This window comes from Mus musculus, chromosome 19 (assembly GCF_000001635.26).
Source record: "Mus musculus strain C57BL/6J chromosome 19, GRCm38.p6 C57BL/6J".
Lineage (NCBI taxonomy): Eukaryota > Metazoa > Chordata > Mammalia > Rodentia > Muridae > Mus > Mus musculus.
In genome coordinates, this window is record NC_000085.6 from 34,005,273 (window position 1) to 34,024,806 (window position 19,534).

Here is a 19,534-nt window from a genome sequence, read left to right on the forward strand (position 1 = left end):
TTCAGCTCCTTCAGTTCTTTCCCTAGCTCTTCCATTGGGGTCCCCAGGCTTAACCCAATGGTTGGCTGTAAGTATCTGCATCTATATTGGTCATGTGCTGGTAGAACATCTCAGGGAACAGCTGTATCAGGGTCCTGTCAGCAAGTGCTTCTTGGCATCAACCATAGTGTTGGGGTTTGGTATCTATGGGCAGATGGGATAGATCCCTAGGTGGGGTAGTCTCTGGATGGCCTTTCCTTCAGTCTCTGCTCCATATTTTTTCTCTGTCTTTCCTTTGGACAGGAAAATTTCTGGGTTAAAATTTTTGAGATATGTGGGTGGCCCCATCCCTCAACTGAGTGTTGTGCTTATCTACTGGATAAGTGGTCTCTACAGGTTGTATATCCCCTTTGTTGAGTATTTCAGCTAAAGTCATCACCATTGGCTCCTGGGAGCCTCCTGCTTCCCTGGAGTCGGGGACTTTCTACTGGCTACCCCCCAGTTCCCCATCCCCCATTGCTACATTTCTATTCAATTTCCTGATGCTCTATACTTCTCACCTATCTCTTCTAATACCTGTTCCTGTCCCACCTCCTTTTTCCTCCCCCTTCTCTCTCCCTCCCAGGTCCTTCCCTCCCTCTACCTCCTGTGATTATTTTTGTTCCCTGTTCTATGTAGGATTGAAGCATCTTGAGAAGTTACTATGTTATAAGCCTTGTAAGTGTGTTGAAACTCCCTGTATTCTCAGAGGCAAGACTATGGTGCTGTGTTTAGAAAAACTTAACATTTTAGGGAAGTCCCCTGTTACCATTGGGATGTTTTAAATAATTCTCATCAGGGAACTCCAGAAACAACAAATCTAGGTCCTGTTTGAAAGCATGTTATAGAGTAAGAAGAGTTGGCCACATGGTTACATTTTGTCAAATGACATGAAAAGTGTATGTGCTGTATACTTTACAAGATGTTCATGATTTAAGATATTAAGTGGAATTTGAGATTAGGAACAAAAGTGAAAATTAAGCTAAGAGAAAAACCAACCAGAGAGCAAAGGATCCTTCTATTGAAGAATGGCTCCATTGGTATAAAGGTGCTGCTGATTACACTTAATAAGTTTTCAAGGTGTGTGATGCAGAAAACCTTTGATAACAGCGTTCAAGATTAACTATAGAGTATGTATCCTTACAAATCCATTTCTTATTAATGTCTTTATTTCCTCAAAGGATGAATTTGATGCTAGATATTTACAAAAGCTCATTGCAGGTAACCATCCAGGGACCATTCAGTTACCAACATAGGAACTTCTCCCAATTACTTTGTTTGCAGAGTTTTAAACTACCATGCTAGTAGGATGTAAGTAGAACTGTATGCTAAAGATGCAGAATTGGAAGGCTTTTATAAGATGGCTAAATCTAAGAATAAATCTTACAGAATGACTGAAACCATGCAAATATATCAAAAGCTGAATAGGATACAATGTAACTACTAATTACTACAATGCAAAGGAAAATCTAGATGACTGACTAAAATGCAAGTTGTATTTTTGGAGAGTTATTTCATTACAATTATAAAAAGGGATGTGCTTGCAGAGGCCAGAGAGTGTGTCAGAGCTACTGGAGCTAGAGATGCATGTGTTTGCCAGCCTCCTGATATGAAAACAAGGGAGAGTTGGGCATGGTGGCACACACCTTTAATCCCAGCACTTGGGAGGCAGAGGCAGATGGATTTCTGAGTTTGAGGCCAGCCTGGTCTACAAAGTGAGCTCCAGGACAGCCAGGGCTATACACAGAAACCCTGTCGAAGAAGAAGAAGAAGAAGAAGAAGAAGAAGAAGAAGAAGAAGAAGAAGAAGAAGAAGAAGAAGAAGAAGAAGAAGAAGAAGAAGAAGAAGAAAGAAGGAAGGAAGGAAGGAAGGAAGGAAGAAAACAACCCTGGTCCTCTGCAAGAGCAATACACACTCTTAACCTTTGAACCACCTCTCCAGCTCTCCAAGCATGTATTGTCTATATGCATCTTGTATGATCTGAGTGTATGTAGACATGTCTGAACTATGATGAAAATTTACAAACTTATTTAGGAAGATTCTTCCTGATTTTCGAATCTCTGGAAATGAAATAACTGGAAAGAGCTCCTATGTTAGCAACTGAGTAGTAAGTACCCTTTCCCACAGTCACCTGCAGTGACAGAGTTTGTAAGCAGCTAGCATCTAAGTCACTCCAGGAAATTCAGGCTTTCTTAGGCAACATAGGTGAAAAGTTAAGGGGAGTGTTCTATAGTTGATCTTGAACTCTGTTACCAATGGCAAATGACTTTTAAGAATGTAAACTAGGTAGGAGAGAGAGAGGGGTGGGGGGAGAAGAGAGAGAATATATAGATACATAGATATAGAGATATACACACATGTGCACACACACATATTTTCAACCAACGTAGACCCGTATAATTGTAACTTTTCATAATACAAGGCCTCTACTGAATATAGAGATCTATACAGCCCTAAAACTCCTAATGGGTTCTATAACACCAAGCCTCCACCTAGTACAGTCACAAACGTGGCATACAGGACAAGAAAGAGGCAAGTTGGAGCTCACTGGAGATCTTGAATCATGCGCTATAGCTCCAGGAGAGATTAAAAAAAAAACAAACTGGACATCATATTGCTGGCATTTCTTGACACTTCTAATACCCAAGGTAGGAAAAGCAAAATAGTTGGGAAGCTTATCATATTAAAAGTATTATAAACAGAGGTTCAAGAGGATAAGGCCTGTGATAGAGATACATCTGTGACTAAATGCATAGTAGCTTTCTTGAGTGAGAAGTATTTTCAGAGTGAGGAGTGTGCATTCTACTGAGAAACCACCGTCCCACATCTTCCTTGAGGCCCAGTACTTAAGGTCTGATTTGGCAGGAGCAGGAAAATCACTTAGAACTCACCCAGCAAGATTGTTCTGGCAGTATCCGTCATAGCTGAAGCCATAATTAACCTGCCTCTGCTTGGAAATTTTCTGATTGCAACATCTTCTGAATCGTTCGGAGCAGAGCATGTTGCGCTGATAGGAAACTCTGGAAGGAGCTGGAATCAATCTGATGCTCTCTCACGACTTGAAGACTGACTCCCAGAAGAGCTGAGCTCTGGTAATAAGTGTTTTAAGGGCATGGGTGGTGGTATGTTAGTGAGACATGGGAGGTCTTATAGGGATATAACTTTAAATATGGGTGAGGTATGATGTATTTGAGTCTGTCAGGTTAAGCAAGATATAGAAGATGACTATGAAAACCTAGCAATGTAACCCATTTCCATGTGTGGTAATAGAAATTATTAATTCATGCAAGGAAAAACCAGATGTGAAGAGAGAGGAAAGAGAGAGAACTACTTCAGAGGGAAAGAGGAGACCCAGTAACTCTCTACTCAGTGAAAGGTATTAGTAGATATTTTAGTGGAGTTTTCTTCAGAGTTGTACATGCAGAGATTAGAAAATGGTATTTACAGGCATCCCAATGGAGAAGCTAGAGAAAGCACCCAAGGAGCTGAAGGGGTCTGCAACCCTATAGGTAGAACAACAATATGAACTAACCAGTACTCCCAGAGCTTGTGTCTTTAGCTGCATATGTAGCAGAAGATGGCCTAGTCGGCCATTACTGGGAAGAGAGGCCCCTTGGTATTGCAAACTTTATATGCCCCAGTACAGGGGAATGCCAGAGCCAAGAAGTGGGAGTGGGTGGGTAGGGGAGTGGGGGTGGGGGAGTATAGGGAACTTTCGGGATAACATTTGAAATGTATATAAAGAAAATACCTAACCCCCCCCCAAAAAAAAGAAAAGAAAATGGTGTTTAAGTAATATAGCATGTTTTGTTTTTAAAAATTCTGTAATGCCTATTCCAATGACCTTGGGTATGAATATTACCAGAATCATCTACAGGGTAATATGGGTCCCACTGATGAGTGAGGATCTGATGTCTAATTTTTATAAAAATTGTGAATGTTTTCCTGTCATTTATGAAGGGTACCATAGACTTTTCAGTTTCTTTGCAAGAGTCTTACTGGCTGAGGAGTGTTAAAACAGCTCATGATACTTGACATTGAAGAGTGTTACACTCTACTGAGACTTGCAATTAGAGACCCTTTGGGGATAAGAGTGGACTATAAAATAGACTAATATCCCCCCATTCTAATAAGTGGCAGATAAACATCTTCTTGAAAACTCAAACTTTCGTACTCATGTCAAAAATTTAAAACTAAACATAAAAACACTGTAAGAGATTGCTGAAGTGAAAAGGCAAAGTGCAAGACCCTACAGACTCCAATTTATAGGAAGAAATAGAGGGTTGAGCTGAGGATATAGCTCAGATGTTAGAGTGCTTGTCCCTTTATGCATGGTACCCTTGGTTAGGGCCAGAACAACACACACACACACACACACACACACACACACACACACACACACAAATGAACAAGCTCAAGTGCACACACTCAACACACAGGCATGTGCAGATACATGCACTTCCGCACAAAAAATGCTCAAGTGCACACACATGCACACACACACAAACACAGATACACATGCTCACGCACATACTCACTCACACATGTGCTTAGACACACACGCAGAGTTTCAGAGGTCACCGATTTAAAATAAATTTATGTTTTTACATTGACATGCAATTATTTTAAACTGCATTTTATTTTTAAAGTAACTCAAACTAATAAAGTCATTAAGAAATATACAACCTATGGTTAAATTAATGAAAGAAGAAAGAGCATTATATTCAATAACCAAATATAATCATCATCATTTAGACTGATTACTCCAGTCTTTTTGACAATCTTGCCTTTTTATTGGCCTTTGGCATTCAAAATAATAACATTTTATTAATATTTAAAAGAGCTTCTTAAAATTTGTTATTTAATCTATAGTAAAAATTTCAAAACTATAAATGCATGACTAGTTTTAGGATGGCACTTTTATCATAATTTTAAATAGCAACTAAGAATAGATGTTATAGTACATTGTATATCTTAGTAATCTAAAATTAAATCATTGCAGTAGATTGCAATATGATACCTTATATCTTCTATTGGAAAAAAATCTTTGTATTTAGTAGGGTGAAATTTTAATAGAAGTTTTAGACCTGCCATTTTTCTCAATAAAATCTCTTCATTAATCTTTTCCCTTTTCAGAATATATATTAGTGTTGCAAAACTATGCTCAAATGTAGCCATTTACTTTCTGGAGCTCTGTCTGACGCTATGTCACTAACTGCATAGCAATGCATCAGTAAAAGTACTTTTATGCTGGGTTTAGTGGTGAGTCTGGGGCCAGTCTGGGCTATACAGAAAGACAAAAAGGAAGGATAGGGAGAGAGGGAAGAAGACAGAAAGGTTGAAATCTGCCTGCTAACTAATCAAGTAGTTCTTTCAGCTTTTTTGTTAAAGAAGTGGAAACTGATTTGCAGAGCAATTATCATTGGGAAATAGTAAGTATTGTATTGAAGCCTTTTTCTTTTCCCAAGGTCATCTTTATGGATTTTCACTTCTTAGGGTATCTCAGATGATTTTGCAGCCCAGAGTAATTGATAACAGCGTGATTAAGAAAAAAGAGTGTCAAATAGACTCCCATTGGGTAAAAGTTTTGAACTTACTACTGCCTTTAACATCAGTGATATTTCACCAGGTGTATAAGGTCCTAAGCCTATAATTTTGCCCCATGGTTCTCCTCACTGGGACAAATATCAGAAAAGAGAGGAAAGGAAAATAACAACTGTTTCTGGTAACAAATTAATCAGACACCAAAAAAAAAAAAATCTTTGCTGTATACGAAAAATGTCATCAAGATAGTCACAAGCCAGAAACTAGCCCATGCAATAATTTTCTTCTGATCATGGTTATCTGGGGAGAAAGAGATGAAGAAAAATTACCTGCTTTTCTTGATAAAGCATTAAAGGCAGAGACAAGGTCTTGGTTTGGAAAAGCAAAACAAACAAAGTAAAACTATATTCCTACTAGGTTTTGACATTTGCCTCACAATCTCGTCTGCAGAATCTGAAGCAATCATGTGCCTCTGCCACTCAAAGTTGAACCCCAATACTTTAGTGACTGGAAAGGTCTAACACTAGTCTTCACCCTTCATAAGGGTGTTGGACCTCATAATAAAAGATAAGTTGCCAAGAGAAAGGCATACAGATTTATTTCATCAAATTTTTGGTGATAAAAAACAATACCCCTTAGGCCACTGAGATGGTTCGGCAGGTAGAGGGACTTCCTTCCAAGTCAGTTCACCTCAGCTCAATCCCTACACCCTACAGAGTGCCATGAAGAATGATTCTCACAGGCTATCCTCTGACCTCCAGGCACACACCTTGTCATCTAGAAATGAGTATGAAAATTTGATCTACAAGAGAAATATGATGGGCTCAGAATCCAGGAAAAAGTCTATTCATAAGCCTGAATTTTATGGTAAATGGACATCTGTAGAAAAAGGTGTTTTTACACAGGTCATGATGTAATTGTAAAAGTCCAAGCGGGAGAAACCACAGCAAAGCCTAGAGGACATTCCTCTTGGGCTCTCAGAGTCATTCCTTCCTATGTGGTAGGGCTTCTCTGGAATTGTCATAAACAAAGGAGGCAGATGGACAAAGCACTCATTCTTTCCTTTATGCCTTGCTACACAGAGGTCTTCTAATTTCTATGACCTGCCATAGGCAAGAATTCTGGTTTCTGTGCTTCAGTCCAGGGTAGGACAGGGACACTGAGAATCAGATATCTTTAGTTTTGTCAGACTTCATGTCTTCTGTAAGTCTATTATTAGATGCCTATGTATAGGTTTTCTTTGTCCTGTTGATGAACTCACTATTGTCTTCCATTTATACACTAACATTATGGCATATCTCTAACAACAAACTGTAGAAGCCTGCTTTGTCTGATGTAAATACACCCACTTCCTTAGGGTTACTCTTTATGTGGTATATTTCATTGCTTTTACTTTCAACCCATTTCCCTTTGTGTTTAAACTGTGTTGCTTATTTAAAGCATACCAGTGAGCTTTCTTTTAACATAGCTTAAATATTTTTCAGAATCTTTGATTCCTGTTTTTCTTTCTCTAGACTAGTATCTTATTGTGGTTCCTCTAAGATTATGCTAAATTCTTAGTGTATTCCCTCTATTATATGAAGATATGAAAATGATGATGTAATTTAATCTGCTGGAAATTAACTTAATACATTGTGTCCATGTGCTTTCTGCTAAAATCTTCTGGGAAATGGATAGACATAAATAATTCACTTGTCTTTTGTGTCTAGTGGGAACACCATTTACCAAAAGCTAAATTTGGGAATCACTCAGACATAGACAAGCCAAAAACTGAAAAGCAACCAGCATCCAGGCTACATATACTTCTGTTATTTTAATACTGCCAATCCTTCCTTCCTTCTTTTCTTCCTTCCTCCTCTATTCTTTTCTTTCCTTTCCATTCCTCCTTCCTTCCTATTTCCCGCCTTCCCTCTTTCCTACTTCCCTAGTTCCTAGTTCATTTCTTTGTTCTTCCATTCCTCCTCCCTCCCCCCTCTCTCTTCAAATTACTCTCTCATCCTAAGGAGAGGGATCTCTCATCTCTGTTGTTCTTAACTTACAAATCAACAAAATATCAATCAGTCATAATCACACTTGCTGCAATCCAAATACTTAGCAGACGGAGGCAATAAAATTCTCAAGTGTGAAGGTAGGCTGCCCTAGATAGTGAGTTTAAGGGTGGCCATGGCTGTATCTCAAAAGGGGAGAAAGGAAGAGAAAAGTGGAAAAAGGAATGGAGAGAGAGAGGGAAAAAAGGAAGGGGGCATGTAACTTATCAATGACTAGGAAAAACTAATTATTATTTCTTTTTATTTTACATACATAATGGTTTTTTGAACTTTGTTGGGCTATGAAGATGTCATACATACATTTAACTTGAATTTGTGCATCTTCACAATGATTTCTCATAATGACCAACATGCAAAGAATGTTTTCCTATCTTCAAGCTCTGTCTCTTTCAGTTTTGTCAATGACAATTTTATGCTCAACTGTTGTAACAATCTTGTTCCTCTGTTTTCATTACCTAATGTATTGCACTGTATTCAATCTAATATCAGTTAATATCTTGAGGATAATTTTGTGAGTATGACTCAGTGAAAACAAAATTGAGTAATTTTGTCTAAATGCTAAGTTGACATTTATTAGCTCTGGGAAAATAATAATTATAATGACCCAGCTCAGTCCTACAAGAATTATGTGTTATATTGGAAAGATTCTTATATAATCAAAATGAAAATTGTTGTTAGAAGGAATATGAGTATGGAGATTCTTAATGTTCTTCATGTCTTATTCAGAAGAGATCATGTTACAGAATGAGCAGTTCAGTTACAGTTTATAATTCAGTTGAAAAACTTGCACAATACCCAGTTTGGGGGGGTTGTTTGGTTTTGTTTTTAAGATTTGTTTATTTATTATTTATCTGAATACACTATAGCTGTCTTCAGACACAATAGAGGATGGCATCAGACTCTATTATAGGTGGCTGTGAGCCACCATATGGTTGCTGGAAATTGAACTCAGGACCTCTGGAAGAGCAGTCAGTGTTCTTAACCAATGAGCCATCTCCCCAGCCCCTTGTTTTTGGTTTTTAATGAAGAAGAGTTTATTGGAGCTTTTAGTGTCAGAGCATGATCATCAGTGCTAGGATCATGGAAGCAAGGTGGCACACATGGCACGGGAACAGTAGCTGAGAGCTTGCATTTTGAGATACAACCATGAGGAAGGGAGAGGGTGGAGGGAATGGAGAGAGAGAGAGAGAGAGAGAGAGAGAGAGAGAGAGAGAGAGAGAGATTGACTGAGAATGGCTGGCACTGGCTTTTTGAAACTTTGAAGCCCACCCCCAGTGTCAGACCTATGCTAAGAGTATAGCCTACATTTTTCTATACCTTCAAAAACCACCTGGCAAGGGGTAGCACTCCCCCTGTCCCAGTGATCTGATCCTTCCTATATAAATCACTAACCAGAATTTATATAATTGCCTAAAAAAATCTAATAAAGTTACTTTCTCAATTGATATTCCTCCTCCAAAGTGATTTTAATTTGTATTTTATTAAAAAAAATTATGCTTTGACAAAATACTGACCAAGACAGCATGTGTATAAGGGATTAATTTTATTGTTAATTGATGTAAGAAAACCCAGCCCACTGTGGATGGAACTATTCTCTGGCAAGTAGTTCTGAGCTGAAAAGGAGAAAAAGAAAGAAAGAAAGAAAGAAAGAAAGAAAGAAAGAAAGAAAGAAAGAAAGAAAGAGAAAGAGAGAGAGAGAAAGGAAGGAAGGAAGGAAGGAAGGAAGGAGAAAGGAAGAAAGAAAGAAAGAAAGAAAGAAAGAAAGAAAGAAAGAAAGAAAGAAAGAAAGAAAGAAAGAAAGAAAGAAAGGGGAAAAGGGGAAGGAGGGAGGGAGGGAGGAAGGAAGGAGAAAGAAAGAAAGAAAGAAAGAAAGAAAGAAAGAAAGAAAGAAAGAAAGAAAGAAAGAAAGAAAGAAAGAAAGAAAGGGGAAAGGGGGAAGGAGGGAGGGAGGGAGGGAGGGAGGGAGGAAGGAAGGAAGGAAGGAAGGAAGGAAGGAAGGAAGGAAGGAAGGAAGGAAGGAAACAAGCTAAGCATAAGACTGAATAAACCAGCAAGAAGCATTCTCCTTTAGTTTCTTTCTAAAACTCCTGCCTGAGTTCCTGTCCTGAATCCCATCAGTGATGGAATGTGACCAGGAAGTATAAAGCAAGTTAATATTTTCTTCCCTTAAGTTGCTTTTAATCCTGTTGTTTGTCACAGCAACAGAAAGGAAATCTACACTGGTATGAAAGGTGATACTTCCTTAAGAAGCCTATGAAGTGGCTGAAGAGCCAAGATACACACATCTGAGTCTCTGAGTAATATAACAATAGTTGCCACCTGTTGAGAGCCAAGCATTGTTCAATGTTTTCTAGATACTGTCTTTCATCTGAGTATTACAACAGGATGCATTATCTTAAGTTAAATCTACATGTAGGTGTTAGTTATGATCCTGATGACACAGACAAGGGAGTTAAATTGACTGTAAGAGTAACACAGGTAATAATAGAGAAAACCAACACATCCTATCTTAGGCATGTAACTGATGTGAGCACAGGGATGGGCTGAAAGCACAAGAACCATGTCTAATGGTCATTGTTGCTCTCCGGAGTTGAAGTCTGAGATCTAAAACTTGTAGGCTGCCATGGCTTCCTTTGCCACTAAGAAAGAAGACTGATCAGAGCACCATGTGTAGATACCCATCTTAGTGTGCTTTCCAAACTAAGACCGTTCTGCAGGATTCAGTCCCTGCATATAATCTGCCAGTTTCACCTCAATTTCTGAACACTTTGAGGGTTCTCTTATGGGGAATTATGGTGTGAATTAATCAAGAATATTATCCAAGTTTCCTCATAAACTCTGCTTAAACATCTGTTTAATAAGCCCAACAGTTCTGACCATGGAGCAACAAAACACAGAAATCTGAGTCTTTAATGCTTCTGATCTTGTTTTTTTCTTAAGTGAGTGTCCTCAGTCCCATCATATCTGTGTATTTTGTTATGAGAGCTGCCTACATATAATCTACCAGCATGTATATAAAATATTTAACAGTGTGAAAACCAACAATTCAGGAAGCAGTGATTCTTTTTCAAGTTTCTCCATTCTTTGGCTATAGCAGATAGAGAAAACAAATAGCCTTTATTAGTGAAAGTCTATCTTTGGTCAGTGAGAGAGACAAAGCATTCATTCTTTCCTTTATGCCTTGCTACACAGAGGTCTTCTAATTTCTATGACCTGCTGTAGGCAAGAATTTTGGTTTCTGTGCTTCAATCCAGGGTAGGACAGGGACAAAACATTACAGAATGTTACAGTCTTGACTTCTTTTACCCAGTCAGATTCAAATAGGACAATTGCATCTGCCTCCATAATGATGAGCGTCTCCACTTAAAGCTACCTGTAAAAGATGAAGTTCTGATTTGGGAATCCATACTTCATTTTATCTTTTTCCTTCACTATACAGGCATTTTTCAAGAAAATGATAAAGAAAGAAATACTAAACTAGTTTTTCTCTATTTGTATCCTTTATAAAAATTGTTATATTATGAGTAAGTGGCATAATTCAAAAAATAAAATCAAAATAAAATAGATGAAACAAAGTTAGATAGTATATTGATTGTGGGCTTTGCCTAGCTTTAACACTATAAGATATGATTATTAAGTAAATCAAACTGTGGTATGCACATGTCACCAAGTTATATAGGTATATATAATATAACTATATATCAAGTTATATAGTTTTGATCAAATTATATAGTTACATACAATATAACTATATATAATATATGCATATATGATATACTTGGATATTTTGTAGAACACTATTATCCAGCATGGCATGGTCATTATTCTTTGCAAATTAGAGCAGCTTTGTTTCCCACAAGAGACCCTCATAAGACTGGGTCTCTAATGTCCCCTTGTGAAAGGAGAAGAAAAGCAAAGTTCAGGGGTCAGGGCTTGGGGTTCATGGAGGGCTTAGAAGGTGGCACACAAGGAGTTAAAGAAAGCCCAGGAGGCTCTGCTTAAGTCATAGGGGGCTCTAGAGACCACATACAAGGAACTCATGAGGGGAGATGTAAAGGCATGCATGAGAAGTCACAAGTATCTCAGGAGTCAATACACATGACGCAGAGAGACTACACACGACCCTGAGAACAGGTGGTTAATGATTGCTGAGGAGAGACATGTTTGGTGATGTAGCTACTTAAAATTAGCCTGTGTTCCTGAAGACAAACTCCATATACACTCCTTTAAGAACCACAGGAATGAACTTAGGTTTATAAGCTTGGTACTAAGCCATCTCACTGTCTCCCTGTGGTGGTTCTAGTTTTAGTTTCTTAAGGAATCTCTGTACCAATATCACAGTGGCTTCATCAATGGAGAGTCCCACTGAGTTTCCCTTTACCCTGAATCCTTACCAGCATTTACTTTCATTTGTTTCCTCAATGGTAGCCATTTTGGCTCAGCTGGCAGGGAGCCCATATGTCATTTTGATTTTTATTTCCCTAATAGCTAAGGATATTTAGCATCTTTCTATATATTTATTGGTTTCTTTTAGAGAATTGTCTGAAAAATTCACTTCTTTCATTTATTGAATTAATTATTTGTGAGTGGTTGTTTAGTTTTTGAGTTCTTTATGTATTCTGATTGTTGGTTCCTTGTTGGATATACAGCAGACAGATATTTCCTCCCATTTTGTGGGCTTCCCTTCTTCTCCATTTCCTTGACTGTTTAGAAGCTTTTTGTTTCATGTAATCTCATGTCTCCATATTTCCTGGGAATTGAAGCTTTTTTCCCAGAAAGTTCTTGCCAATTCCTATATCTTGAAGTGTTTGCTCCTAGCAGTTTCAAAGTTCAAAACTTACATTGAGGCCTTCAATCAACTTGAAAATGAGAGTTTGGTTTTTTTGTTTTGTTTTGTTGGGTTTTTTTTGTTGTTGTTTTTGGGTTTGGTTTTTTTTTTTTTTTTTTTGGCTTTTCAAGGTAGGGTTTCTCTGTGTAGCAGTGGCTGTCCTGGAACTAACTCTGTAGACCAGGCTGACCTCAAACTCAGAAATCCACCTGCCTCTGCCTCCCATGTGCTGAGATTAAAGGAATGTGCCACCATGAAATTGACTTTTAAACATATTTTATGGATAATTAATTTGATTCCTCTTCATTAATAATTCATTTTGCTAACTTTTTATTTATATATCATAAAAACATTTAATGCATGGTACACGTATGCCTTATCCTTTTTTATTTCTATTTTTCATAAATAATATTACTGAGTAAAAGATTAAAATGTTTTTAAAAGCAAAGAATATGTTGACAACCTTATTTTTTTAAGATTTTTGTTAAGGCTTACTACTTCATTCAGGAATATAGAAAAAAATAGTACAATCTAATAGGGCCAGAGTTATAGCTCAGTGGTAGAGATTCATGTCTCAGGACTCCATAAAAGATAAAACAAAAAACAATTTATATGATTCTTAGAAATAGTCAATGTTCTGTGAGCAACCACTTAGTCAATATTTTTTTTCTTCAACTGTACATCATTTCTACTAATTACCTACAGAAGACACGATTTGTTTTTCTTATACCTTTTCCTTCCTTCACACCCTTGTTCCTTACTTTGTCCTTTTCTTATCTAAGGTCACCATTTAATGATTTTCTTGGAATGAATCCTTAATTGTGCACTGTATTGCTTGTGAAAAGAAAAGCAGCCTAGAAGTTTGTGTTTCCACTTGTTTGCTCAGCAGTGCTATAAAAATCGTCACGCCAATTTTCCTTTTGCAGGATTTCTCCTTGATGACATTGCATTAATATTTCCTTCCCTAGGCAGACTCCAAATGTGGTGGCTTTTAGCAACAACATGTTGTGTGCTTCTTTCCGGACCCATAGATGGCTATAAGCAAGAAAGCATCACAAATCCTGAAGCCAATATGAATATTGTAAGTCATTCACTGAGAAAAAAATAAGATAAGAAATTGGTCACATTTTCGGTATAATTTGTGTATCAAGAATTTCTCTAATGGCTAAATTTGGGCATCGTCTTTTGGTCCTTCCCAAAACTAACTAATCTTAGAATTGAAAGCTTGAACCCACGTTGGGCAGCAACCCTGGCGATCTGAGATCATCATATCTAGCCGTGGCTTTCTGAAGAGGAGGTTCAAGATTTATCTTGATAATTTCCTGCCACATATCCTTAAATTCTTTCTGGAGCTTTGTATAATCCACCTTCATGATTTTGTGAGCTACATCAGTGTACTTAGAGGGTTTAATAAGCCAGGTTTGACTTGTGTTTAAATAATTTCATATCATCAGTGGAGTTTTTTGCTATGTAGGAAAGGCAGATGATATATGTCCACTCTGTGCATTTGTGATAGTGGATTAGTAAATAGAACAGTGGATGTACCATGCCATTCAATCTGTCTTTAGGATCTAGGCTATTAACACTATTTTGAGTAACAGCATAACTCAAGCACGCACTCTGTGCCTCACATGAGCAAATGTGTAACCTTGTAATAATGGTATAGACTGTACAGCTAACCATACTGTCTCATCAATAAATCATTTACCTCTTCTAATGTATTATATAGGATGAATTACTAATTTTACTGATCTTCAGCATTCTCAATTCTAAAATATGTACAGTTCCATCACAAAGACTTCTTCACAGGATTGATGAAAGAAAGTAGAGCAAGCTTATATTCTACAACATTTGTTTTTGCTTCCATGCATGTCTGTGGACAGGGAAGTTTCTGATGGCCTTCTAACTCATCATGTATTCTTTTATACTTTTGTTTCCATCAAAAAGGCTGGCCTATAAAGACTATATCTAAAGCTCCATCAGACGCTTCATATATGTGAAAGAGAAGCGTGAGTTACAGGGGTTTTTGTTTGTTTGCTTTTGTTTTGCAATTGTCCTTGCTCTATTCTTGTGAAGTTAACTTAGTTTTCTGTCTCCCCTGCTGTGGCCTTTTCCTTTCCTGTATTCTAACAACTACCTCCTTTTATATCCCTTTGGAGCCAAATTTGTAGGAGCTCACTTATTATTAACCACAATATACTTTCCAATCTCTTGTCGTTTCCCACATGAGTTAAGTATTTCTATTTCTTGTTGCCAAAACATCTTAAGAATAGATAACTGTGGTTGGTAACACTAAGCCCACAGGCATATTTAGACACTAGCCTAAAGATACTAAATTTAGAGTCCTTCCAACCATATGTTACCCCTTTGCATTCAGTCCCTTCCTGATACATTTTCCAATTTGTTATAATTTTCCTGCTACATGCTGTTGCCTAGTGCATAGGTTGGTGAAAGGACTATATTGTAGTGTACACATAAAAAGCAAACTGAATTATAGGTATGTGTTTTTCAGAGTGAACTTATTTCTTACTGGGGCTATCCTTATGAAAAGCATGATGTTATAACAGAGGATGGCTACATCCTTGGAACTTACCGGATTCCTCATGGGAAAGGATGCTCAAGGAAAACAGGTATGATTTACTTTGCTTTGAAATAAAAAATGCCTGAAATGGGCACGTCTAGATGTCCTGGCAACAGCAGGATGCCTTCGCTCAAGATAAGTCATGGTCCTTTTATCAGAGAAGAAAATGTGTCTCCACCTCTATTTAATTTACACAACTCTTAAAAAGAAACTTTTTCCAGTTTTATATATACTGCCTATTTTGACTTTCATTTTCTCCATGTCTTTGTCCCCCCTACAAAAACAAAATACCAAAATGAAAGGAAATAAGCCCTCATCGCAATAGTACCTCCGTAGTTTAGAAACCACATGAAACTCAAGAAAAATGAAGACTGAAGTGTGGACACTATGCCCCTCCTTAGAAGTGGGAACAAAACACCCTTGGAAGGAGTTACGGAGACAAAGTTTGGAGCTGAGATGAAAGGATGGACCATGTAGAGACTGCCATATCCAGGGATCCACCCCATAATCAGCATCCAAACGCTGACACCATTGCATACACTAGCAAGATTTTATCGAAAGGATCCAGATGTAGCTGTCTCTTGTGAGACTATGCCGGGGCCTAGCAAACACAGAAGTGGATGCTCACAGTCAGCTAATGGATGGATCACAGGGCTCCCAATGGAGGAGCTAGAGAAAGTACCCAAGGAGCTAAAGGGATCTGCAACCCTATAGGTGGAACAACATTATGAACTAACCAGTACCCCGGAGCTCTTGACTCTAGCTGCATATGTATCAAAAGATGGCCTAGTCGGAAAGAGAGGCCCATTGGACACGCAAACTTTATATGCCCCAGTACAGGGGAATGCCAGGGCCAAAAAGGGGGAGTGGGTGGGTAGGGGAGTGGGGGTGGGTGGGTATGGGGGACTTTTGGTATAGCATTGGAAATGTAAATGAGCTAAATACCTAATAAAAAATTAAAAAAAAAAAAAAAAGAAACCTAAGAGTCGCCCTTGATCTGCTCCTCTCACTGACATCCGAAATGCGGCCAGTCCTCAAAATTTTTCAGTTTGCCTTCCAAATCTACCAATCCTGAACATTTTTCTTAGCTTTAATGATATTCAAATTCAAATAAATTCCCTAAAAGACTAGGCTTACCCTGAACAAAATCTCATCTTTTAACTTTGCTTATGTGGGTATATGTTAGAAAGCGAGTTTGCAAGAAGGCTGAGGAGATCAGGGAGGAAACCCTTGTTGTCTGTGTTTTCCAGCTCCGAAGGCAGTTGTGTATCTGCAGCATGGCTTAATTGCATCTGCCAATAACTGGATTTGCAACCTGCCCAACAACAGCTTGGCTTTCCTTCTGGCCGATAGTGGTTATGACGTGTGGTTGGGGAACAGCCGAGGAAACACCTGGTCCAGAAATCACCTGAGACTGTCACCTAAATCACCGCAATATTGGGCCTTCAGGTAAGAGAACCCTGTTCTTGACTCACTTACAAGCATAAATTCTTGCTGGTTTTCCTTTGCTGGCCAAATGCACCTGATAGAAATCTGCAAGAAGCAAACTAGAATTTCCTCCCGCTTCTAGGCTTTCCTCCATCTCATCTAGTTACTGCTTGCTTTTAAAGCCTTGTTTCCTTCCTGGTGTGACTGACTGGGGCGAGGTGGGGTGGAGTCAGAGCTTGTATCTGTCTGTTCTGATTAAAATGTGTCTAAGTAGCAGAGAGTTTTTCCTGAAGCCTGACTTGCTTAGTCACAGGGGTGAGGCTTGCCCTTCCTCGGAGCTAAGAACACGCCACTGAGATCACTAAGGCCACTGGCTTCATTGCCTCGTCTCTGTGTTCTTTCTGGAACTCAAGTAATATTTCCTAAACTTCTGAGATAAATGGAACATGACTGAGCCATATAGAAAAATTATCAGTAGGCTTTCCATTCGAGCCTTTTTTTATTCCAGTTCCCTGACAGGGAAGAAAGCCACATGGGAAGCTGTTCAGACACACAATGTTGTCACTCTCCCTTACATAGAGTCAAACCCGAGTATCAATGCCTCCAAGGGCTGTTTGCAAACACTGCAGGTCCAACAACCACAGATCCTCATTTCTAATTTTACCATTCCGTTTTTTTCCCCGGCAGCTGGGACGAGATGGCGAAATATGATCTTCCAGCTACAGTCAATCTGATCTTAGAGAAAAGTGGACAAAAGCAACTCTTCTATGTGGGCCACTCGCAGGGCACCACCATAGGTGTGTAGGGGCTGGATGAAATCGGACAATGTCGAGTGTTATTTATGGAAAGGATCAGGTGGTTGGTTGGTTGGTTGGTTGATTGGTTGGTTGGTTGGTTGGTTTTCTGTATAGTCTTTAGTTTCAAGACTTTGAAAAACTATTTTCTCTAGTTATGGTCTAAAGAGTAAATAAAGCAAGAATGACTCTGAGAAAGTCGTCCCCAACACTGAATTTGGAGGTTGGTAGAACTTAGTTTTTGCTCTCAGCAAACATTGAGACCCCAGGTTATTTTCTGAGGAAACAAAGATAAACGTTTTCCCCCTTGATTTTCTCACAGTCAAGAGAAGGACACTGGGGCTAGAGAAATAGATGGCTCAGAGGTTAATAGCACTGACTGCTCGTCCAAAAAGTACAATTCCCAGAAACTACATTGGGACTCATAGTCATCTATAATGAAATCTGGTGCCCTCTTCTGGTTGGCAGGCATACATGCACGTAGAATAATATATGCTGATAAATAAATCTTTTAAAAAAGAGGACATTGAAGCAAAACCATGGAATTATGAAACTGATTATGTGCTACAATCAGTGAGGCTTTTCTTTTTTTAAATTAATTTTATTGTATATTTTCTTTATTTATATTTTAAAATGTTATCCCCTTTCCCAGTCCCTCCCCCAGGACCCCCCTCTTCCATCACCCCTCCCCCTCCTTCTATGAGGATGTTCCCCCATCAACCCACTCTCACATCCCTGCACTCACATTCCCCTACACTGGGGCATCAAGCCTTTACAGGACCAAGGGCCTCTTCTCCCATTGATACCCAACAAGGCCATCCTCTGCTGCATATGCAGCTAGAGCCATGGCCCCTCCATGTGTACTCTTTGGTTGGTGGTTCAGTCCCTGGGAGCTCTGGGGGGTCTGGTTGGTTGACATTGTTCTTCCTATGGGGTTGTAAACTCCTTCAACTCCTTCAGTCCTTTATCTAACTCCTCCATTGGGGACCCTATGCTCAGGCCAATGGTTGGCTGCAAGCATCTGCCTCTGTATTGTTTTGATGGGTTCTTAGATTCGGTTGGAAAGAATTTTATAGAGTATTTTTGCATCAATATTCATAAGGAAAATTGGTTTGAAGTTCTCTTTGTTGAGCCTTTGTGTAGTTTAGGTATAAGTGTAGTTGTGTCTTCATAGAACAAATTGGATAGTGTTCCTTCTGTTTCTATTTTGTGCAATAGTTTGAAGAATATTCATATTAGGTCTGATAGAATTCTGCACTAACATGATCTGATCCTAGGCTTATTTTGGTTGAGAGACCTTTAATGACTGCTGCCATTTCTTTAGGGATTATAGGACAGTTTAGATCGGTTATCTGATCCTGATTTAACTTTGGCACCTGGTATCTGTCTATAAAATTGTGCAAGAATCCAGATTTTTCAGTTTTGTTTTCAGTTTTATAGGCTTTTGTAGTAGGATCTAATGATAGCTTGAATTTCCTCGTTTTCTGTTGTTATGTCTCCCTTTTCATTTCTGATTTTATTAATTTGTATAGTATCTTTGTATCCTCTGATTAGTCTGGTTAAGGGTTTATCTTGTTATTTTCTCAAAGAACCAGCTCCTGGTTTTGTTGATTCTTTGTATAGTTCCTTTTGTTTCTACTTGGTTGATTTCAGCCCAGAGTTTGATTATTTCCTGTTCTCTACTCCTCTTGGGTGTATTTGTTTCTTTTTGTTCTAGAGCTTTCAGGTGTGCTGTCAAGCTGCTCGTGTATGCTCTCTCCAGTTTCTTTTTTGAGGCACTTACAGCTGAGTTTTCCTCTTAGCACTGCGTTTGTTGTGTCCCATAAGTTTTGGTATGTTGTGCCTTCATTTTCATTAGAAGTAAAAGGCTGAAAAACAATTTTCTAAGCTAATGGTTCCAAGAAACAAGCTGAAGTAGCCATCCTAATATTGAATAAAATCAACTTTCAACCAAAAGTTATAAAAAAAGATAAGGAAGGACACAAACTCATCTGCCAAGTCTTCATACAAATCCATCAAAATGGACTCTCAATTCTGAACATCTGTGTTCCAAGTGCAAGGGCACCCACGTTCATAAAAGAAACTTTACTAAAGCTCAAAGCACACATTGCACCTTACACATTAATAGTGGGAGACTTCAACACACCACTCTCAGCAATGGACAGATCATACAAACACAAACTAAACAGAGACACAGTGAAACTAACAGAAGTTATGAACCAAATGTATTTAACAGGTATCTATAAAACATTTCATCATAAAATAAAAGAATATACCTTCTTCTCAACACCTC

At 38.4% G+C, this 19,534-nt stretch overlaps 1 protein-coding gene across 2 annotated transcripts in view; it reads left to right on the forward strand.

Annotated features, from left to right (window-relative positions):
* The first annotated feature begins 2,981 nt into the window (after positions 1-2,981).
* The window catches only part of Lipk (lipase, family member K), a 39,650-nt gene continuing 23,097 nt past the window's right edge, over positions 2,982-19,534 (forward strand). The window contains exons 1-5 of one of the 2 annotated variants that reach the window (NM_001205349.1): positions 2,982-3,110; positions 13,407-13,519; positions 14,936-15,068; positions 16,270-16,468; positions 17,135-17,244. In NM_001205349.1, coding sequence (NP_001192278.1) covers positions 13,418-13,519; positions 14,936-15,068; positions 16,270-16,468; positions 17,135-17,244 — 544 coding nt within the window. In that variant the 5' untranslated portion in view covers positions 2,982-3,110; positions 13,407-13,417. The remainder of the gene's footprint in view (positions 3,111-13,406; positions 13,520-14,935; positions 15,069-16,269; positions 16,469-17,134; positions 17,245-19,534) is intronic. The other variant, NM_172837.4, reaches the window with a different exon arrangement.